Source organism: Sinocyclocheilus grahami, unplaced genomic scaffold (genome assembly GCF_001515645.1).
Source record: "Sinocyclocheilus grahami isolate Dianchi unplaced genomic scaffold, SAMN03320097.WGS_v1.1 scaffold342.1, whole genome shotgun sequence".
NCBI lineage: Eukaryota > Metazoa > Chordata > Actinopteri > Cypriniformes > Cyprinidae > Sinocyclocheilus > Sinocyclocheilus grahami.
In genome coordinates this window covers 185,172-209,658 of record NW_015505521.1, presented here as the reverse complement: position 1 = coordinate 209,658, position 24,487 = coordinate 185,172, and the positions used below count along the sequence as shown (strand labels likewise).

The 24,487-nt window shown below is 41.1% G+C and overlaps 1 protein-coding gene across 4 annotated transcripts in view; it reads left to right on the top strand.

Moving 5' to 3' along the window:
- Positions 1-3,903: 3,903 nt before the first annotated feature.
- The window catches only part of LOC107603182 (acetyl-CoA carboxylase 1-like), a 52,529-nt gene continuing 31,945 nt past the window's right edge, over positions 3,904-24,487 (top strand). The window contains exons 1-3 of one of the 4 annotated variants that reach the window (XM_016295898.1): positions 3,905-4,085; positions 19,683-19,785; positions 22,240-22,495. In XM_016295898.1, the coding sequence (XP_016151384.1) occupies positions 22,269-22,495 (227 nt within the window). In that variant the 5' untranslated portion in view covers positions 3,905-4,085; positions 19,683-19,785; positions 22,240-22,268. Of the gene's footprint in view, positions 4,086-19,682; positions 19,786-22,239; positions 22,496-24,487 lie in introns of all 4 variants that reach the window. The other 3 variants (XM_016295899.1, XM_016295897.1, XM_016295900.1) reach the window with 3 other exon arrangements.

Genomic DNA, 24,487 nt, shown 5'->3' with positions numbered 1-24,487 from the left:
TCTTTGAACTGTTGCTGTCTGGTCGGTGCTACAGAGCACTGAGCACCAGAACAGCCAGGCATAAGAACAATTTCTTCCCTCAGGCAATCCATATCATGAACTTGGCAATAACAGTGTAATACACAACACTATTTATACTTTTATTTATTTAAAACATTTATTTATTTTATTTATTTAAATTCCCTGCATTTGTACATAATACCTGTACACACAAATGCCTTCTATTGTCTATTTGTATATTGTTTTTTTAATATATATATATATATATATATTTGTTGTATATTAGTATTTCCTATTTACTTACTCTATTTTTATTATCTGTGCCTTGTCACTCGAATCTGTTTGTGCTGTGAAAGCTTCTGTCCCCAAAACAAATTCCTCATATGTGTAAACAAACCTGGCAATAAAGCTCTTTTTGATTCTGATTGTGATTTTATGTTACAAAGTTTATGTTTTGGCACATATACTGGTACCTTAAAAAAGTTACAGTGCCAGAAACATATATATATATATATGCCTACATATCTCGTTCTGGTTAAAATCTGCAATTATTATGCCTTAGTTGACTATTGTCTGAAAGAATGCTATAGGGTTGTTTAATGTTACTGTGCTTTTTATTGTCTTCATAATGATACTGAATTTTAGTTTGGTTATATATCTTTTTTTCCCTTTGGTCATATTTTGAATTACTCTGTACAGGCCAAGGATATCACCGAATTTATTTTGGCTTTTAACAATTTTTTTAAAAATATTAATTCTGCTGCCATGAGAGAGAAAGAAAAGAAAAGAAAAAGACAGTTCATGAGAATCAATGTCACCTGTAGTATGACAATATCGCCAGCAGACAGCAGTGCTAAATTAGGTTTTGTGTTTCACATGCCATGTATTCTCTTCATATGTATAAAATGGCATTGAAATAGGGCATTTACTAAATATACTTTCATTATGTTGCCATTTGGCAAATATTCAAGTCTCACTACATTTACATGTGCTCAAGTGAGGATAAAGGTAGATTCTGTTATCAAAGTACATGTTGCTACATCTCAGGCTGTGGTAATCCAAAGCAAATAAATCAGGAGAACTGATGAAATATCAGCCACAGTTTTAGATCAGTCAATAATTATCCTGTGTGAATTTAATATGAAACTGATCAATGATCATTTAAAATGACTTGAATATGAAACTGACGATATACTGTATTGTTGTAGGTCATTCTGTGATAGATCTATTTGAATGAACAGTGTGAATTTTACAGTGTGATTGCCGTTATCAACCATTTGTTTGTGCGTAAAGAAAGTAGAGAAGTGTCAATGATAAACCAGTTGATATACAGTACTAACAGACTAGTTAACATAAGTATTAACTCTCCCTTTCATTAGCACTCAATATCCAATTCGAAATATTTGTAATAATTACAAAATATTTGTAATCCTGTATTATATATGGGCCATCACCCACCCTAACTGAAGATATGGAATGTTAAAAGTAATTAACCAACTAGTAAGTGTAAATAAATTGTCCAATAAATGTTAATTCTGATTTGCTTACAAATCTGAAACACTTCTAAAGTACAACAATGATACTGGGTGCCAATACAATGTGAGGGAGTTGTTATGTTGGGTTGACAAAGGCTGTTATTGTACAAACATGGATTAAGTTTTTTTTCCAAAACTAAAATTTCTCATGGACTTGTTCAGAGACTTCTTCACAATAAACATTTGAAGCGGCGGTATGCTGCATTCACTATAATTATTAGGCTATGTGACCTCATCACATTTCATGTTTAATTTATTAAGTGGCATCCAGTTATCATCTTGGAAATAGAAACTGTTTGTTTTTTTTCTAATTCAATATTGGTCATCCTCGGTAGAAAAAACAGGGCTCCCCAATGCAGCAATTCTTGAGACGTGGGACAAAACAGGTCCGGCAAGGGTAACTGCTATTAGGTTTAAAAATAAAAATATTTTCAATTTTAAATGTCATGAGGGATTAATAATAGAATGTATTTAACACAATTATCACCTTCAATTTAATTTTCTCATTATTATACCAAATCTATGTTTCTTAATCCCCTCTCACTACATCTAAAACAGTGTGTCCACAGAGAAGGGTTCAATCATTCATATGCAATAAAATGGATAAAAATGTTTTTTTAATGATGTTTTATCAAAAGCAACACTTAATAATATCTCCTATCAAAGCAAGTTTGTTTTGTATTGACACATGCATGTTTCATAAGATTTTAAAGTTGCGTCTCCACTTTTTGTCAACACCGTCAGGCATTCAATAAAATGTAATAAAACCAGGGAATATCAGGGCCAGCTGTCACTCTAAAGGACCCCCTTGCCACAGTTCACCTCTGCAGAGTACATCAGTGTCAGACAGGCTCTGCCAAGTTTTATAGTTTTAGAATATTTTAAATCCTAATGTTAATTTTTCCATTGTCACAGCCATGATAGGTCCACACCATCTTCCAATTTCTGAGGAAATTATTGGAAATATTTAGATAATTGTATTCTCCTGAAGCAGGTTCCATTAGCATCAAGCATCAACAGAAAAAAATTAAATGGCTACTACATGAACTCCACTGGCTTTGTGAAAGAATTGTCAAATTTGTCAACACCGTCAGATGTCACCACCATAAGATCTTGTGTTCCAATGATATATCAAAATACTTAAATGTAACTCTTGAATAAAAGCTTTATAAACAATAACATACTCACTGATTGTTGTGTTTGTTTTAATACAGTAATTGACTGATTCAATGTATTTGATAGTTAAAATTATTACAAATTCAGGTTTTCGTCTCCTCCGTCAGATGTGTCACCTCCGTCAGTTGAATATTTTGATAATATTTCATTATGATATTTCATATTTGTTGGAATTGTTGGTCACATGTGAAAGTGGAATCGGTCTGCTAACACCAGAATGTGTTTTGAAATGTTAAAAACGTCTCGAATGCTGTTAAAGATAAAGCTGAAATTATATTACACAGTCCAAGGTGAAAAAGCACATTTTGTTAAAAAAGAGAAAAGTTGGGAGGTTGTATCAAAGCATAGCTCAGTAGCTTAGTACATATAAGATACATTAATGTAGTTTCATTTGTCTGAGTACAAGGTTTTATTTTTTCAATTTTGCACCCTGTTTTGTCCCACTTCTCAAGAATGACAAGCCGTTCGTTACTTAAGATGTAATGTAAAGTCCACACCAAAGGCTTAGTAACTGCCAGCGGGTTAACTCTGTACTTTATTCAGGTGCACCATTTGTTCATTAGGCAGGATATAGCTACAGCAGTGCGTAAGCTCTTCATAATATACTGCATAGTAGCGCAATATGATGTTTACCCTCAACTTCATTTGCCTCATGTAACAGTAAAAATATGTTTCCGTTGAAATACAATACTACTTAGTCATCAATAATGTAACAGGCATTTTTATAGGCTATGTAAATAACAATCAGAAACTGTATTTGAAATTAATAAGGATTAATAAATAAAAAAATGTATAAATTACATTTATATATAATGATTGATTTCATTTGACCTTCTGGCAACATCCTAGGAAAATAAAAAAACATTAGGCCTAAATATACTTTCGATTACAAGCCTATTTTTCACAGCTTTGTAAAGCCAAACATTTAAGATTGTCTTGATGGACTTTACTCTTTTAGTTCATACACTGAATCTCCACATCAAATATATTACAATCGTTTTGATTTGTTGTTTGATAGAACATACTACACCAGAAGACATGTGTGTCTAACGTCAAATCATTGGGCACAACTTTCTATTTATTTGCATGCGTGACCCCGCCCCGAGCAAGGCGCGCAATACTATTGGTCCACTGATAGAGCGTGAGTGGTTGCATCGGTGAGGTCAAAGCACGACGTCCAGAAGTAACCCCCCCTCGCAGCACACCACCGTGATGCTGCTGTCAGAGGCTGGAACTCCAGAGCCTGTACCGTTATGCTGCTATATAGCCTATTAGCCATGGGCTTGGAGATGGGCTTCAATTAGAAGGGAATTCAGTCGATATTAAAACGTCGGGTTACACACCTCAGAATTGCTTGCAGACTCTTTTCGCACGGTGAGTAACGTTACATAATCTTAATAGCGAGTGCCTGCTAACTGTAACGCTGCACATGACACCGCACATACTGGACGGACTTACAAAACATCAACAGCGCCTTTGGCTGGCGAACCTGGGCAGAGCAGATGACAGGAGGGTTTGTGACGGATGAGTTAGCATGTGCGCTAGGTTGAATATAAGTTGAGACAGGCTTTTCACATGTTTGAAAGATGAAAAAATAGATATGTATAAATATCACTATCATACTGACTGAAGGGAACCGGTTATGTACTGCTAGCAGAAATGAGACCTGAATGAAAGAGTTAGTTTATTGAAACAGTTTCACACATGGTTGAGGGTCCGCGAAGCTGAGACTCGTTGATCAGGTTCATCAGGCTGGATGAGGGGCGGTTATAGTCTTGCATGTGGCAGTCCTGCAGCTGAGTTGCTAAATCGAGGTACAGTAATCAGACAGGTTCACATGGAGTCAAACGTAAGATACAATAGCGCTACCGTTACAGAACTTGTCTTTGTGATACAGTGATGGGAATCGATGAAGTACCATGGTGCTTCAATGGTACTACATGCCTTCTGTAGTATTATAAAGACTATGTATTGCATGTTCAAAAACGTAATATTGCTATGGTACCATGTCCATAGAACATAACTTACAAATAGATACCAAAAATGCGGTGATACTACATTTTAGCAACGTGTCATGTAAATGTCATGGTATTTGTAGTGTAGTCATGGAATGAACTAAACCTATTAAAATAATCTTCTTTAATTGCTATAAAGGCAAAATAATATAATAGATCAAAAACGTAGAAATTAGAATGCTGCATTGGAAACTAACTGAAATAAGTTGAAGTTAAAGTGCTACAATACTAAAACTGAAATAAAAATCAAATTTACGCTAGAGGTGTAACGGTTCAGATTGCTCACGGTTCGGTTCGCGGTCTTAAAGCTGCGGTCACGCTACACTTTTCGTTCCATTGACTCAGACCAGAAAAAGTTTTCGCATTTCGCTGCGTTCCAAAGTTCAAGTTTGGTGAACTAGTGCTGGGCGGTATACACCGGTTCATACCGAATACCGGTGTTTATTTTTGTTATGATATGAATTTTTTAAATACCGCAATACAACGTTCGGAACGGGACACTGTTTGAAAGGGGTCCCTTTTCACTGTTGCACTGTGGTGAGGGAACAGCTGTATGTGTTACTAAGCGTGGAAGTTCCTAAACTGAAGCTGTAGAACTAATAGAACGTGATGACACGGAAGAAGTCATCCACATTGACCCCCACAAATATCCACCGCCCCCTGCCATCAGCTCCCGTGTCTCTCACACACACACACGAGCGCGACTTTAGCACTAGATTTAGCAACCTTACGACCCTTTTAGCGGCTTTTTCCCATAGAATATTCATACTGACAAACCTAGCGACTTTTTTGGATAAACCTTAGCTATGGTTCAGTTGGAAGATTTCGCCAGTGCTGTCCCGCGAACGCGAGGTCTGACTTTACCGGAGAAGTGTCGCCTCTCTCGGCGTCTGTTCTGTGCAGTGAGCGGCAGAGAAGCAGCGCTTTCAGTTGGCCGCACCGCAGCCGACTCGTCAATAAATGAGTACAAAACAGCGTTTCCTAGCACCTGCCGCTTACTGATTGTTTGGAATTATAAATATGAGTGTAGTACGTCTGTTAATATCACATGCACTTTTTTTGTTTGTTGTTTTTTTTAGTTTGTTACTCAGATGCAGGCAGTGCGCTGCATGAGACAAAAAAGTAATATAGCCACTCTTTAGTGTAGATGCATGTTGATTTTATCAGATGATGCCCCGATTATAAATGAGAGTGACTCCTTAGTTAACGTATTAAAAGGGGTCGTGTTTAGTCACTATTTGTAGTATTTTTTGACAATATTCACTCATCATGACTGTAATATAGGCCATTCTAAGTCAATATACTGCAGTATTTCCTCTCTCAATCAGTAGAAAATATGGTTAACACGCGGTCATGCATGAAAAAAAAAAAATACCGTCATGTACCGTGAAACCGGTATAATTTTTAAAAAAACAAACAAAAAAAACTGCATGCACTGAAAAGAGCTGTTTTTTGATGGTAAAAAAGGCGTTTTTTACACTACCATTGAGAAATTTTAACCAAACTATGTTACAGACTTTCCATTAAAACTCTAAATAATCATATCAACTTGATTTCCTAGTCTTTTGTTGTTTAACATTAAAGGGGACATCAGATGCCCATCGTACAGAGAGTACAGCGATACGTATCGTGGGTGGTGTATCACAGTTTTTCGGTTCCGTTTGAATATCGTTACACTCCTAATTTAAGATGAATAGAAATATGAGTAACATTTTAAGGTTACACTGGTGACTGCGATTATTCAGATTATTCAAATCAAAAGTTGTATCTCTTACTATTACTTAATGTACCTGTGCTAACAACAACTAACAATGAACAGATGTGTTCATGTAATTCAAAATCTTAATAAATACTATGATAGTAAATAATAACTAAAATAGCACTGGTCAAAGTTCCTTGGTATTATTTATATAGCACTGTCTTGTTACTGTACTTGTCTTTTTTTCCAATAAGGCATGTTTTGATGGGGTCTGTTGCTTTACTGTTCATGAATATGGTAAAGCAAGTTTCAACATGCATTTCTAGAATGTACCCTGTTGAATCGAGAATACATGAACTCAACTATTTGTCTATCATATCCCTTATGAAAATTAATGGCTTGGTTACGTACGTAACCCTCGTTCCCTGATGGAGTGAACGGAGATGTTATGCCTTGTCGATATTAGGGGTCTTACTTGGGAGCCCCAATCACCTCTGAGTAGTAAAAAACAGGCCAATGAACACTGGCGAGTGGAATTTGACCAACCACTCCCCTGTATACAGGTATATAAGGCGGTGGCATGCATCCACTCATTCAGGTTTATGCTGAGGAGCCGAGACCATGTCCCAGCATTTAGCGAGTAGTTCAGGGTTGTGGCAACGGGACATAATGTCTCCATTCCCTCCATCAGGGAACTAGGGTTACGTTTGTAACTGAGACGTTCCCTATCTATCGGTCACTACGAGTTATGTCATGATGACATTAGGGGTCCTATGGAAAACGCCATAACCACTGAACGCCATTACAGCCCGTGGCGCTGCAAATGCTGGCAAGCCGTGGTGTGTCAAGCAAATGTGGATGCAAAAGCCAATGGTGAGTACATCGCTGCTGGAGAAGGCCACGATGCTGTTCCTTTCACAGAAATTCTTTAACAGAAGGAATTTCAACTTTTTTTTTTCAGCAAGGCTAAATGATTACTGTTGGGTAAACGTGCCTAGGTCCAAGGGATAAGGCTGCTACGGAGACCACATCCTACCCGTAGGGAGGTGACATGTGGAGATGGGCAGTACTACACGTGGAATAGGTCTCTGAGTTAGGCCCTACCTGGAAGTAGGGATGGAGCTACTACCAACAGCGACAGACCGAGCAGAATCTGTCCAGGGGAAGACACGGATTTACCAAGACGGAAACCTTACCGTGGAAGAATACACATCTGGGATTACCTGCAGGGAATCACACTGATGGGACACCTAGCCCAGTACAGGGGCTGACTGAAACTCCGGCCATGCTAACACAAGTACAGTCCTCTGCCGAGGGTGCTGGAGGATGCTCGACCAGGGTTCGCCGTCCGGGGAACTGTACTGGGAGAGAGAAAAGCAAGGTGCTCGCATCCCCCTTGTGAGGGGGAATGGTGCAGCAAGCATGACACAGAGCAAGTTCTGCCTGCCACTTACTATTACTCAACACACAGGAAGAGACCTGCTCTATGCAAAGGTTGTAGAACGTTATGAAGGTGTTAGGTGTCGCCCAGCCCTCAGCTATGCACATTTCTGCAAGAGAGGCGCCCAGGAGGAGGCTACACTCCTACCCCAAGAGGGCACGGCTCGCCTTGGGATTGTTACGCCAAGGCGATGGCATCCAATATCCAGTGGGCCAACCTCTGCCTGAGACAGCCTTCCCCTTCTGCTGACCTTCGTAACAGACAAAGAGCTGCTCAGAGCTTCTGAAGCTCCGAGTGCGGTCCACGTATATGCGCAGAGCTCATACAGGACACAGCAATGCCAAGGCTGGATCTTGCAGGCGCTTGCAGGCTCAACACTTAGTCCCGGAAGGGAGTAGGGGGAATCTTTAGATCTTTAGGAAAAAAATCTAACCGTATGGTTCTCCACACACGGTTCGGCACGCGCTAGGTGCGTTCAACTTAAATCTGACAACGCATCTGTAATATGGTTTGATAAATAACACGTAAAACAAACAGGGTTCAGCTAATGTATGTTTCTGTTGATGGATACGCATTGTGACTTCCCAGTACATTACAACAACAGCGATGAGAGAAGAAAAAAAAAAGTGGACAAACCATTCACTCTTGTTCAATTCGAATGCCGTATGCTGGAATATGATCAGTCATTTCTTACGTCGTCACCCAGGTGCTGATAGCGCGCGCGCACACAGGTGAGACCTGAACAACACACGTTGATATCTGTGTTTAAACTAAACTCATTTAAGCTTTGCTAGTTTAAACATTTAAGAGCCAGAGGACGCGAGCTTACGCGCGCAGTGAGAAGATTTGTGTGTGCGCTTATCCGAAGCGTGCAAACCCGCACCTCAGAACACACGCAAATATTAAGCTCTCTCTGAAGTATTGTGTTTAAGGTGCGTTCAACTTAAATCTGACAACGCATCTGTAATATGGTTTGATAAATAACACGTAAAACAAACAGGGTTCAGCTAATGTATGTTTCTGTTGATGGATACGCATTGTGACTTCCCAGTACATTACAACAACAGCGATGAGAGAAGAAAAAAAAAAGTGGACAAACCATTCACTCTTGTTCAATTCGAATGCCGTATGCTGGAATATGATCAGTCATTTCTTACGTCGTCACCCAGGTGCTGATAGCGCGCGCGCACACAGGTGAGACCTGAACAACACACGTTGATATCTGTGTTTAAACTAAACTCATTTAAGCTTTGCTAGTTTAAACATTTAAGAGCCAGAGGACGCGAGCTTACGCGCGCAGTGAGAAGATTTGTGTGTGCGCTTATCCGAAGCGTGCAAACCCGCACCTCAGAACACACGCAAATATTAAGCTCTCTCTGAAGTATTGTGTTTAAATGGACACATTCACACAAAAATTGTCAAAATGCCCATCTTGGTAAGTATCCTATAGCAGACATAGCCGGCTGAATGTACTGTATCAGTGCACTGGATCAGTGCATTCTCTTAAAGTGACTGCACTTTCTTAATATTAATCAAACAGCAACAACAAAGAATTCACTCACTGCTCTTGATTGAATAGCTTTTGTAACTTCAATAAAGATTCATCTTTAATTTATACAGTGAAATATGCAATGCTGTTTTACATTTCATTACTTTATTCAATTTCTGTACCTAAAAACTAATGTTAGACTAGGCCTGGGCGATAAAACGGTATCGCAGCAGGTTACATCACAAGGAGCTTCCATTACTGCAACGCAAAATGAGGTGAAGACTATGTCTGAGGAGATTAAACGGATAAAGGGAATGTTGTTGGATATGGGACAAATGATGAAGGATATGCAAAGAAAATAAAGGTCTTTATCTTCTACTAGCTCTGAATGCAGTTCCAATGAAGAGTCCTCTGTTTCAACTCAACTGAACCAACAAAATGAGGTAAACCCCGGAGATTCTATTGTGGATGAGTTGAGTGAATGTATACGGCAACATCATATTAAGCAGGGAAATGACAAATTACTCTGCCTACATCCCAGGATATGCCATCTGTCTCTTCAATGCCTATTTCTACTGCACCTACAACTACAGGGCTATTGGAGACGCAATATCTGCAGCCTTCTAATTCAGGTGTAACTATTAGACCATCCGTTCCTTCCTCAGAGAACCTCGGGCCACAATCTGCACTGGATTCAAATGTAATGAGTGCAAACTTGACACAGCAACGTAATGGACTTCCATGGCTATCTTCAGTCAGTCATCAAATTAATCCCAGTTATTACCCGACTGATCATGATCATCGTGTAGGAAGGGATCAAAGCCTTTTGCCTTCTGATCAAATGCAGGGAAATGAATTTTATATGCCCGGTCAGCCATGGATGAATCCAAGTTGGCCGCCCTTCTATCCAAGTGGAGGATTAAGGCCTCCACATCTGCCTGATTTTCATTATCAAGTATTATATCCATCATATGGCCAACATGCTCAACTTAATTGTGATCCTTCAAGAGTTGCAATATTGCCTCCTAGAGATCTATCAGTTGGATTTCCCTATGCATCTTTTGGTTATCCTCATCAAATTTCCTTGCAACATAAATCTAGGACTGCTATGGAGCAGCAAGATAATCCGTCCAGTCTGTCTGCTCAGAATCCTTTGACATCCAGAGATATCACTGCTTCAGTATCTCAAGAGCAGCAAAGGGATATGAATCAAACATCTGCAGTCTTTCGAACTGGATTACAGCCGATGGTAACTGATCAGCGTATGTCCATTCCGACTGCAGTGACTGTGCCTCAAACAATGATGCCTGCTTTACAGCCCTTAAGGTCAGCCTTTATTGAAAGACTTTCATTTCCATATTTTAAGAGTGATGATCCTCACGAGTTTGCCATGCTGAACATGGCTTTGAAGAATCTGATGCCCCTAGAGGAAACTGAGCAATATAAGTATCATATTCTTCTGGATCATTTGAAGTTTGATGCAGCCCGATATTTAGCCTTGGCTTATGCCCATCATTCCCAGCCTTGCACTACTGCTTTGAAGGCTCTCCAGAAAAGGTATGGTCAACCCCATCAGTTGGTGCTTCGGGAGATTGCTGCTATTAAGAACTTGCCAGCTGTACGTTCAGGAGATCCTGTTGGGTTTGGTCAATTTGCTGTACGAGTTCAAGCTCTTGTTGGCATGCTCCAGTCCTGGGATCATGAAGGAGCAAAAGAGTTATTTTTGTGCATCACATGTCCATCAATTGCTCGGTAAGCTTCCAGCACAGCAGGTTGCCAGTTTTGCAAGATATGCTAAAACAACTCGACCAGATGAACCGTATGACTTGGTAAATTTCTCTGTTTGGTTGGGAGAAGAATCAGAATGTCAGAATCTGGCTATCCAAGTGTTTGAACAAACTAGAGATGTGAAGTCCCAGACAAGAGAAGGGAGGCATACCAAGTCCCAATTTCAAACAGCTGCTTTCCTTCATGGGGTAAGTCCAGAAGTGAATGTACCCACTCAGAGAAGGAAAACTGAAATTGCTAACAGTGAAATTATCAGACCACAGGAAAGGAATAAGGGCAGTAAACCATCTTGTGCATATTGTAGCTGCACTGATCACCATCTTAGTCATTGCCCTGAATTCCAGAGCTTTGATACAGTAGCTAAACGGAAGTGGATTGCTGTCAACAACCGTTGTTGGAGATGTGGTTGGGCCCATAAATCATTCAACTGCAACCTGCAAAGAAAATGTCCAGTGTGTCAGAATCGTCACTTAGGAATATTGCATGAAGTAAATGCACACAAGCCAGATTCTGGGGTATTTTATTTGAGCAGACCAAGTGGCATTAACTCTGTTCTTTTGAAAATTGTGAAGGTAGTTCTGAGCCACCAAGGAAAGACCCTGGAAACGTATGCCATATTAGATGACGGTTCAGAAAGGACCATGCTTATGTCTTCTGCTGCAGAATTTTTAGGTCTTCATGGGGCGGCAGAGTCATTGGTAATTCGAACCATCCGACAAGGCTCAGAGAAAATTGAAGGTGCTACTGTTTCTTTCTCAATTTCGTCAGCTGTCCATAAGCAGAGTAAATACAAAATATGCAAAGCCTTTAGGCTCAAAGGCTTGATCTACCTTAACAGACTTACCCAGTGCAGATCCTCCAGCGACGCTATCAACATCTAAGAGGCATCCCTCTGGAGGAGTTTCAGAAGGTTAAACCTCTGTTATTAGTGGGAGCTGATCATCCTCACCTTCTTTGTTCCAAAGAGCGAGTACGTTTCGGTCCTCCTGGAAGTCCAGCTGCTTTGCATACTCGTTTGGGGTGGACATTGCAGGGACCAACTTTTTTGGGTAAGAAGCTTGACTCGACCACACAGTGTTTCTTCCAAGCTTCCCTCTCCATGGATCAGTTGCATAAGGATGTGGAGAAGCTATGGCAAGTTGATGTACTTCCTTTCTCTCAGACTCCGAAGCATGCCCTGCATTCTAAACAAGATAAGGAGGCTCTTGAGTGCTCGGAACAGGAAACAAAGTGTGAAGAAATTAATGGAATCAAGAGATATGTGACTCCTTTACTCCGAGCTAATAATGCACCCGTTCTTAAAGCATCCTCCGAGGCGATAATGCCAGCTTTGCGTCGACTGGAGAGACAACTGTCTAAGGATCCAGATCATGCAGTTAGCAGAATTGTATCTCCTGCGTCAAGCCCAGATGGAGGATTTCCCTGAGGAATATAAACTGCTTAAAGATGGTAATGAAGTTCCCCGACACAGCCATTTAGTTCACTTGGCACCCGAGTAAGATCCAGTGGCAGAGCTGATAAGAGTGGGTGGACGACTCTGTCAAAGTGAAGATTTGGATTTTGAAGCTATTTGTCCAATTGTCTTAGACCCTAAGAATCATGTTACCAAACTTTTGGTTGCTGACTTTGATTCAATTTTGTGTCATCCGAGACCACAAAGAGTGTTTGCCCAGCTTCGTCGGAAATACTGGGTTCTGAGAGGGCGACGGTTAATAAAGAAAATTCAGAGGTCATGTCTTGAGTGTAGAAAGTGGAAAGGCATGCCTTCAGTCCCCAGAATGGCTGATCTACCAATTTCCAGACTTCGATTGTATAAGCCTCCCTTTTGGTCAACGGGTATGGATTGTTTTGGGCCTTTAAGCATCAAAGTAGGTCGCCGACATGAGAAAAGGTGGGGCATTATATTTAAATGCCAGACAACACGGTGTATTCATTTTGAACTATTTTCTGGTATGGATACAGAGAGTTTTCTTCTGGCCTTTCAAAGATTTGCAGCTCGTAGAGGTCGGCCCTATGAAATATTGTCTGATCAAGGGACTAATTTCAAGGGAGGAGAAGGAGAACTTCGGAAGGCATTTTCTCAACTTAGTCCCTCATTTCAGGAGATGCTTGCCCTCCAACAAATTAAATTCTCCTTCAATCCACCATACTTGCCCCATTTTGGAGGTACTTGGGAAAGAGAGATACGGTCTGTTAAGACCGCATTACAAGTAGTTCTGGGAGCACAAGTGGTCTCGGAGGAAGTTCTGTATACAGTGCTTGTTGAAATTGAAGAGTTGTTAAACTCAAAACCTCTTGGCTATGTGTCTTCGAATATTTCAGACCTGGATCCCATTACTCCAAATATTCTACTGATGGGGCGGCGAGATGCATCCCTCCCACAAGTGATGTATTCAGATTCAGAGCTACTTACCCGTAGAAAGTGGAGACACAGTCAAGTTCTTGCTGATCGATTCTGGGCCAGTTTCATTAAGGATTATCTTCCTAATCTTCAGATTCGTTAAAGAGAGATACGGTCTGTTAAGACAGCATTACAAGTAGTTCTGGGAGCACAAGTGGTCTCGGAGGAAGTTCTGTATACAGTGTTTGTTGAAATCGAAGAGTTGTTAAACTCAAAACCTCTTGGCTATGTGTCTTCGAATATTTCAGACCTGGATCCCATTACTCCAAATATTCTACTGATGGGGCGGCGAGATGCATCCCTCCCACAAGTGATGTATTCAGATTCAGAGCTACTTACCCGTAGAAAGTGGAGACACAGTCAAGTTCTTGCTGATCGATTCTGGGCCAGTTTCCTTAAGGATTATCTTCCTAATCTTCAGATTCGTTGATGGCAATCCTATTGCGCCTTCTATGAAGGTCATGATTGTGGACCCCCAGCTTCCTCGTGGACGCTGGCCTGTAGGGACTGTCAGCAAGACCTTTTCAAGTTCTGATGGGAAAATAAGAGTTGCTGAAATTTTCAGTGAAGGGAAGCATGTAATTTGTCCTCTCAGCCGTCTAATTGTTCTTCCTGAATTGACTGATGAAAGCGATAGCACAGTAATATACATTTTCTTGTATACAAATGTTAACATATTTGAGGGCGGCTGTAGAAAATTCTGCTGTGATCTGATTGGTTGACTGAGTCCTGATAAGAACACCTGTGGTCTCTTACTAATCAAGCCTCAGTCTCAATGTGTTTGTGTGTGTGAGAAGCAGTCTCTTTACTCATACATGGCCTGTGTGGAATTGTTGTGTTGGTGACAATGTAAGTTCCTTTGATTTATGTGTAATGTGATTTGTTATATTGAAGTATTTAGTATCTTTTGATCTTTATCCAGGCCAGTTGAAGTTGATTTTAGACTTCATGTATGATTTGGGCTAATGTTTGTTTATACAAATGATTTCTACTTTGCTTATGGGTTATCAGAAACCAACAATTGCCAGCACTTGTAACTATGGAAATGTCTACTCCTACTGGTTGAGAAAATAAAATGGAAACATGAGATTGATGACTGAATGAGTTTTAATGGACTCACCATTCCGGTAGCAATAGCCAAATCAGCCTAAGAATCTTTCCAATTTTTTACATGGTCCTTTGAGCCAGAGAGGCTGCTAGAATGGATACTGAGGATGACCGTGTGAGGTCTAAACGCTCAAGGATTGTAAAGCCCCCAAGATGGCATCAAGATTATGTGATGGCTCAGTCAAATCCTTCGATTCATCCAAGTGGACAAATGTCACAAGATGGCGATTCGGTTCTTTGGATTAAGCAATGCATAAATACATGATGCTGTTTTGTTCATAATTGTTTATGCAATTTACTAAATTATATTTGATTTTTTTTTGTTAATTTAGACGTAATGCACGTGTTTTATAGACAGATATTTCCTTGCGTTGACTATTTAAATGTGCTGCATTGTTTTGCTCATTGCGGCCTCCTGTGGCCTCGGGATGTCAAAAGTTTCCTTAAGACCTATTTAATCTGCATATAAAACATTAGAAATTAGATATTTGTTTAATTTTTATTTTGTGTGTGATTGTTAAAACATTATACTAGGGATGCACCGATATGAAAATTTTGGCCGATACCGATAACCGATTATTCTTTATAGTCAGAATGTGTGATCCTGTTGTGGATGCGCTCTTCCCATAACAACGCGCTGAAACACGGCAACTAAACCCAAAGAATTCACAACGTTTTATTATAATAATGTTCTCATTAGAATGTTATATACACAACATTCCCAATCATAGTTATTAATGTTGTGCACTGCTGCGTGCGCTGAGCTAAAGACGATCATTGGTAAACTGAAGTGCTCTTTTAACTTAACCAAACGCATTCTATATGAGATAAATCAGATATACATCAAATAAACACAATATTACAACGTACAATTGCACAAAAGGCTGCAAACGAACAGCGTGCATCTGAAGTGTCTCTGAAGGAAATAATGCATTATTTATCGGCTTTAAGATATCAGCCAAATTTTCTTATCAGGCCGATACCGATAACAGAAAAAATGAGCATTTATCGGCCGATACCGATATGGTGGCCGATATATCGTGCATCCCTACATTATACAAAATATTTGTTGTTTAATTTAAAAATACAGTGGTTACATTTAAAAACAAAAATTCTATTGCTCTTTGTTTACAAAAAGGTTTTAAATATAAATATATATTTAGTTATAAATATATAAAGTCAATAATTATCAATACCGAACGATATGAAACATCTTATCATTGATATATTTTTTTTAGATATATCGCCCAGCCCTATGTTAGACCTACATAAAAAAAAAACTCAAAATCACTGTTTATTTTATTTGTATCTTTACTCTATTGTATTTATTTGTGCTGTTGCTTGTAGTTAGATTGTTTATTTTTATTTGACAGAATAGTTTTTACCTAAACATAGCACATACCGAACCGTACCGAAACGGTGACTCTAAAACCGTGATACAAACCGAACCGTGAGTAAGTTGAACGTTCCACTCCTACTATTCTGTATCATAGCAACCAAAGTGCCGCCGTAGCACTCGCAATCATTCACAGCTAGGCATTTTCAGAAGAGCAGCTGGCTAAAAACTCCTTGGTTGACATACTTGGGTAGGTGTTTTTTTTTTCTTTCAACAAGAACATGTGAAACAATGCAAACACGATAACCATATGCCGACTCGAGTGTATATGTTCGTGCTTTATAGTTGTTGTTTTTTTCGTTCGCTCTGTGTGGAATGCTTTTTTTTGTGTACATTGTTTTATTTTACACCTATTGTTTAATGTTTTTAAATGGGAAAAAAAAACTGGATATATAATTTATATATTTTATATTTTGTTGTGAATATAGCCTGATAACATTGTTCAAAAATGGTGACGAAAATGTTTGATTAAAAAAATTATTTCTCATTAAACGTCATTTAAATGAACGAATATTCAAATATTAATTTTTTTTTACGAGCTCAAATATTCAAATGCAATATTTTTTTTAAATGCCGGTTTGCATTCCCGACCCTCTTGATGGAGGTGAGCGCGGTCAGGAGCACTGTCTTAAGAGACAGGATCTTGAGCTCAACTGACTCCAGAGGCTCAATGGGATCCCTCTGAAGTCCCGCCAGGACAAGAGAGATCCAAGGAGGGAACAAGGGGTGGCCTAGGAGGGTTTAACCTTCTGGCACCCCTCAGGAACCTAATGATCAGGTCCTGCTTCCCCAGAGACCAGCCGTCCACTGCATCGTGATGCGCTGCGATAGCAGTGACAGACACTTTCAAGGTGGCGGGTGACTGCCTACGCTCCAACCTTTCTTGCAGGAAAGAAAGCACCACTCCAATCGGGCATCTTCGGGGGTCTTCTCAGTGAGAAGAACACCAGTCAGCAAACAGACTCCACTTCAAGGCATAAGCTCGCCTAGTAGAGGGAGCTCTGGCTTGAGAGATAGTGTCTCCCACACCCAGTGACAGATCACTCAAGTCTGCTGCGTCCCATCCAGGAACCACATGTGGAGTTTCCAGAGATCTGGACGCGGGTGCCATATGGTGCCCTGGCCCTGAGAAAGAAGGTCCTTCCTCAGGGGGATCCACCAGGGAAAGGCTGTCACAAAGAATGCGAGTTCCGAAAACCAGGTCCGGGTGGGCCAGTATGGAGCAACCAGCAAGACATGTTCCTTGTCCTCCCTGACCTTGCACAGTGTCTGTGCGAGAAGGCTCAATGGGGGAAACGCATACTTGCGTAGACCCCGGGGCCAGCTGTGTGCCAGTGCATCCGTGCCAAGGGGGGCCTTGATCAGGGAGTAGTACAACTGGCAGTGGGAGGTTTCGTGGGAAGCAAACAGGTCTACCTAGCTTCCCCGAATCGACTCCAGATCAGCTGGACCACCTGGGGGTGGAGTCGCCATTCTCTGGGGGGAGTGAGCTGCTGTGAGAGCGAATCGGCTGAACGATTGAGCTCCCATGTAATGTGGACAGTGCGCAGAGACTTGAGCCACATCTGACTCCAGAGGAGGAGATGGCAGGTGAGTTGCGACTTGCGATGTGATCGTATACCTCCCTGACGGTTGATGTATGATACAGCCGCAGTGTTGTCCGTGCGGACCAACAAGTGCTTGCCCAGCAGCAGCGGCCAGAACCGCCACAGGGCTAACAGCACTGCCACCAACTCCAGGCTGTTGATGTGCCAAAGCAGTTGAGGCCCTGTCCAAGGCCCAGAGGCTGCCTGCCCATTGCATGTAGCACCCTAAACTGTCCTGGAGGCATCTGTTTTGACAACAACATGCCGGGACACTTTTTCTAAGGGCACTCCTGCCCTTAGAAAGACGAGGTCTGACCAGGGGCTGAAAGTGCGACGGCATAACGGCGTGATGGTAACGCAATGTGTGTCATGGCGCCATGCCCATCACGGGACTTGGCTGTGTAACCAATGCTGAAGTGGCCTCATATGGGTATGGGTATATTCCCAGGGAACACACATACTGATAAAAATTGTATAGCCTGAATGCACTGTAAGTCGTTTCGAGGAAGAATTGAGACATGAAAGTATGCGTCCTTCAGGTCGAGTTCTCTAAACCAATCCTGGGGCTGGATGGATCTGAGGATGCATTTCTACATCGACATCTTGAAAGGAAGCTTGTGAAGGGCCCGGTTCAATACTCACAGATCCAGGATTGGCTGAAGGGCACCGCTTTACTTGGGCACGATAAAGTAAGGGATGTAGAACCCCTGCTTCATCTCTGCTGGAGGGACAGGCTCGATTGCATTCTTCACCAGGAGGACAGCAATCTCCTCGCGCAGGACATGGGCATCTCGGACTGCCACCAAAGTCTCAAGAATGCAGCTGAACCTGGGAGGTCACCTGGCGAACTGAATTGTGTAGCCAAGTCGAACTGTATGAATGAGCCAGCGGGATGGGTTGGTTAGCACTAGCCAGGCCCCCAAGCTCCATGCGAGTGGCACCAAAGGGACAGTCGACACACCCGTGGTGGTGAAGCAGTGGGGAACCCTGGCTAGAGATGCGTGAGGAGGCGTTGCGTCCTCGAACCGTGATCTCTTGGCCACTTGTGAAAGAGTGCGCTGTGGGTGAGAGTGAGGAAGCGGTGCGTCGCTCACTGTCAACCCACGAGCCACATAACACCGAGGAAGAGGAAACTGCTCTATTATTGAAAATGTGGGAACAAAGAAATGAAAACAGAAGATTCTCCACCCGGCCCTTCTCCGGGGGAAGGAGCGGTGCTCTTCCCTCATCTCTGGGTTGTCCGTGTCAGGGCCGCTTCGTCATCTTTTTAGAGGATTTAGGGGCCTGGGACATGGGGTGCTGCAATCGCTCTCTCCTACTGGGGAACGTCATCATTGCTGCCCCGCCATTGAGGGTAGTGAGGACGGAGGAAGTCGACAAGTGGCTTCTGGCTGTAAAAGGGCCCTTTCACAACTTTGTGACTTCCTCATGCATCTCCGGTAAGAAAGAAACTGGGGCCCGATTCTCATGGCTGCCCGGGCAAGCATTGCCGTCAACTTTGGGTCCGATTCAGCAGAAGCTACAACACCCAAGGGGGGCAGCCCCGATGAATCTTCATCCTCAGATAACGATAGCCCATCCCCCTATGCTGCTATCGACGTCTGGTCCTGTGGCGGAGCCCCAAATGAATCGCTAGGACCTCCATGAGATGGCTTAGCAGAATCACCTGGAAGCTGCACTTGACAAGTGCTGTGTGAGAGATACGTGGGGACTGGCCCGGCAGATTTGCTCTCACTGTAACACTCGAATCTCCCAGAGCACTAGCTGGCGATCCCTTGCTTGGACCAGAGAAACTAGTATAGGTAGTGACAGAGGGATCTCGTCCTTTTCTCAGAAAGGAGAGATGTGATCGCAGCATTGCCATGGTCATGCACTCGCAGTGCGGGTATGAACCATCCACGAAATGTGTCTTCAGCGTGCTATATGCCCAGATATGAAAGATAGCGATTGTGGTCATCATCAGAGGACAGGAAATGACTGCAACCAAGAGGACACGGATAAAATGGCATCTTTAAAAAGACACAGACCGTCCACGATTTTCTCTTTTAGGAAACTGCTCTTTTGTGAAACTGAAGCGCCCAGGGGAATCACCGCTGAATAAGGGGGACCCTGCTGTTGTGCCATCACGCCAGTCCAGAAGAACATTCTCAAGGTGAATGGCTTTTTATTGCAATGAAATACAACACTCGGCTCCGAAGCAAAAATCTGAATGAGTGGATGCATGTGTAGTGAATCAGCTCATAAGGGAAATATGAATAATTAATCATAACTAGTTATAATTAATTATAAATATTTAGATCCGCTGTAGATATTTACTTGACCTCTCAGGGTCAACTGTCTGTCAATTCTAAGAACATTAATTTCCTGGTTAAGGGAAATAACTTTCTTACTGTACAATTATGGCACGTACTTAGGGGGTTTCAGAAGCGTTCTAGCTCATGTCTTCATCTTAGAATCTAACCGAACCACCGACTCTGGGCGGGTCACATGGTGTGAGGCCTTTAAGGTCGGAGAAGATTTCCGCCTCTCAAGATGGGCTTGTCCAATGAGAAAGGCCGGTATCTCAAGTGGGAGTTTTGAGATACTGGGGAGTTTTTATGACCCTTTGTGTGAGGGCATGGTAATTTGCAAATGGAACTTGAATCGAAATTACTAAAGATTCTCAGGACACTAATATATTGCCTATGTACCAACATATAATATACACGCTTGTTTAGATCATCAGAAGGTGAATTCATAGATACTAAACATGGTAGGATTACATATAGGCAAGATGACAGGAATGGGTTCCATCATAAGCATGCATAAAATAGTCTAAAAATATCAAAGACATCATACACCATGACCTGAAGGATATGTGTGTTCATTCAAAGAAAGGTTTTCCTATGAATTAATTAGTAGAAAAGTCCATTTCTACTGTGCATTGTGCCTCTTGCTATGGAACATGCAGTGATTTTCCCTGCTTCGCATTCCTCTAGGCAATAAACCCAGTGATATCAGCGTTGGTTGCCATGGAACCAGAGGCCTGTTCTGCCCTCCTGAGGTGTTACGCATTTCGGGGGAAGGGTCCATAGGTCCTCATATGGCTTGTTAACTGAGGGGTGTTACAGAGTATTTGTTAAATATAGCTAACAAAATAGATATTGTGTGTTTGATTGGTCCAGACGCTACACATGCCACCGCCTTAAATATATCTGTATGTATGGAGGAGTGTTTGGTCATGCAAATTCGACTCGCCAATGTTCATTGGCCTGTTTTTTTACTACTCAGAGATTATTGGGGCTCCCAAGTAAGAACCATGGTTATACTACAAATAAAACAAACAATAAAAACCTGGTTACTATAGTTAAACCATGGTAACCACAAAATAACCATAGTTTTGCTGCACTAACCATAGTTTAACCATGCTATTTCTAGTAAAACTGTTGTTATACAAATGAAAATCAATACGCCAAAAAAACATGGTTACTACACTTTTACTACAATAAAGCCATGGTTAATTTTTATAAGAGATCTGGTATACAGTAAATCACAATGTTACCTCACTAACATAAAATGTGGTATACATGGTGTTGTATATATGAATATGGCAATCAAGTACTATGGTATTACCATGTGATTCCAGTACCTTTAGAAAAAGCTGTCCTAGGGTTTTTTTTTTTTTATTAAAGTTGACATGCAATGGAAATTCACCCTATTTTCTATATGCATTTTATTGATCTTATTATAAATTATTCATCTATGCATTTGTTTATTTTTGTAAGAACAGTTTTGAGCTTTTAATTAAGTTACTGAACTTACTGAAATCCTATTTAAACTTATATAGAATAGATTAAGACGTACGGTGTATTTAAGCTGTCTATTGCTATAGCAAAGCTTAGCAACTCCCTACTGAAAAAACAGCTAAAACCAGCCTAAGCTGATTGACTGCTTTGGCTGGTCTCCCAAGCTGGTTTTAAAGTGGTTTTTTAACATCATGCTAGAATCATGCTAGCAACATGTTAGTAACTTGCTAATTATGTTAACAACATGCTAACAACATGCTAATCATGTTAGAAACATTCTAATCATGCTAGAAACAGCCTAGCAACCACCCCTGGTACCCTAGCAATATGTTTTATACCTATCTGTTTTTCTGATAGACTGTATTGCCTTGAAAACATTCAAACTTTAATCTTTAAAACTATTTTAAGTTTCAAACTACTTCAAACTAAAAACTTTCAGACTGCAAACTTTAAAAACCTTTTCAAACTTTCTAGCTAGGCTTTTTCAAGCCAACTTAGTTTGTCTACAAACTTTCCAATCTAGTTTTTAACTAAAATGTCATAACTCAAAAAGGTGAAACAACAGACGTCTCTTGGTGATGTGTTCTGCATTTCTCCAATCATTTAGTCAACTTAAACCCTTTCTTATAGTCGACTGTACGCATTCATATCTGTCTCCAAATGTAAAATGAAAGATACACATTTGCATCATTATCCTTGTTTTTATGTCTTCTGCTCATTGGAAAATATATTTAAGTCAAATATTTAATTAAGAAACCTTTTTGCTGTAGAAACTTCTGACTTGAATGTGAACTAAAGACTCTACTCTCTCCCTTATATAGTGCTTGCAGCCTGCCAGCGTGGCCGAAGAATGACAGAGCAGGACGCTACCGAGAAGAAGCCTCCAGCTGTGGCTGTGCTGCACTCTCACTTCATCGTGGGCTCTGTATCCGAGGAAAACTCTGAAGACGAAACCGCAGGGAAGCTGGACCTGCAGATGGAGGAGAATTCGCGCTCCCTTTCCCCCTCTTCTGTCAGTTCAGACAGCACTTATGAGATGGGCTTCGACAGCCTGGATGGACCCTTGCACAATATGAGGTCAGAGATGCTTTGTGCTCTCATTTGCAGCTATTGTGACATGGATGTCCACTTTCACCAAGTCTGTATCATGCGTGCTCTGCCTGGTGCTCGAGATCAGGGACATGGCCTTTGAAAAGCACTAGTTTCAAGATAAGACTAGTGCTGGTTGTCTAAATAAGTGATTACATTACTTAGTCCATGTGTATATGAGGGAAGTATGCAGCAGCATCGTGCAAAGTGGTGGCTTGAGGATACTGGGTTTATCACTATGCTAAAATGTGCACCAGTGTCTCTCTGTGTGTTTGGTTAACTTCGGTTGCACTGCCAGTCTTTGGCAGCGTTTTCCATCTCTATGCATTTCACACAGACTTGCCATAATGTTGTGTGTGAGTGCGTCAATGTGTTGATGCTTCAGGAATAGATTGGGGTTAGACATGAGGCTGTTTGACATTCCCTGGAATAGTGGTAGTGTAATGCTCAAGGATCTGTACTGTTGGCAAAATGTTTTATGTTCAGTTCTTCATAGAATTCCAGGTCCAGGTTATGAATTTACAGTTAACCTCAGTTTACTCTCCAGAACATTTCCTGCCGTTACCGCAGTGTGGAACTTACAATATATATATATATTTTTTTTAAATTTTGGAATTGAATTTCAGAGGCATTTTTGCCTTTACGAAGGCATTTTTTTTTATGTAGTAGTTAATTATTAAACTACTAATTAATAATATTAATATTTAAATTTAATTAACTGAAATATAGTTTCATTGTAATAACTTATATTTGACAGTTATTTTAGTATCATTGATATGCTAGTTTTTGTTAATAATTGTGGCATCCATAATTGTAATCGCGATTAGAAATTTGATTAATTGTGCAGCCCTAAGTTCAACCCAAATATTCGAGTGTGTGCATTGCATTTTACGGAGGACTGTTTCCTGAACTTGGGAGAGTACAAGGCCGTCTGTGCGCAAAGGCTGTTCCTATAAAGTGGGGCAATTCCAACTTTGCCAGGAGAGTCTGGAGCTTCTAACTCACAGCCTGTAAGTACGTTTTCACATTTAAAGAATTTGCCACTGATGACTGACAAACGTGAGTTTTGAGCAGTGTAGAGTAGCGCTTGTTGTTTGTCGTTTCTCCAATCACAAATGCAGACATGGTTTTATGTTTGCACGGCGCGATACGCAACACAACGCAAGTCATTATAATCAGTAATTATGTCTCCACTGGATGCAACAAAGGCCTCGTTTATAATGGGCTTTATTGGTTTTCGTCTCGTCTCGCCGGGACACGGCATCACAGTATGGTAAGGGGCGTAACATTTCCATCTCGTGCTTGAGGTATTCGGCCAATCACAATGCACTGGATAGCTGGCCAATCAGCGTACACCTCGCTTTTCAGAACGATGAGCTTTGTAAAAATCGACGCGTTTCGGAAAGGCGGGGCATAGAGGAGCAACAATAATGTACATTATATGGAAAATAATGTGTTTTTTGAAACTTAAAGGTGCCATAGAATGGAAAACTGTATTTACCTTGGCATAGTTGAATAATAACAATTCTGTACATGAAAATGACATACCGTGAGCCTCAAACACCATTGTTTCCTCCTCCTGTAAATCTCGTGCATGCAAAAGACCACTGAAAAATAGGCGAATCAGAAGATAACACCGACTGTGACGTTACAGTCGAGATCACTAATAGTTACGCCCCCAACATTTGCATATAATAATAATTTCTTACATTTATATAGCGCATTTCTGGGCACTCAAAGCGCTTTACATAGAAGGGGGGAATCTCCTCAACCACTACCAGTGTGCAGCATCCACCTGGATGATGCGACGGCAGCCATATTGCGCCAGAACGCCCACCACACACTAGCTTATTGGTGGAGAGGAGACAGAGTGATGAAGCCAATCAGCAGATATGGGGGTGGTTAGGAGGCCATGATGGGCAGAGGCCAATGGGCTAATTTGACCAGGATGCCGGGGTTACACCCCTACTCTTTTTCGAA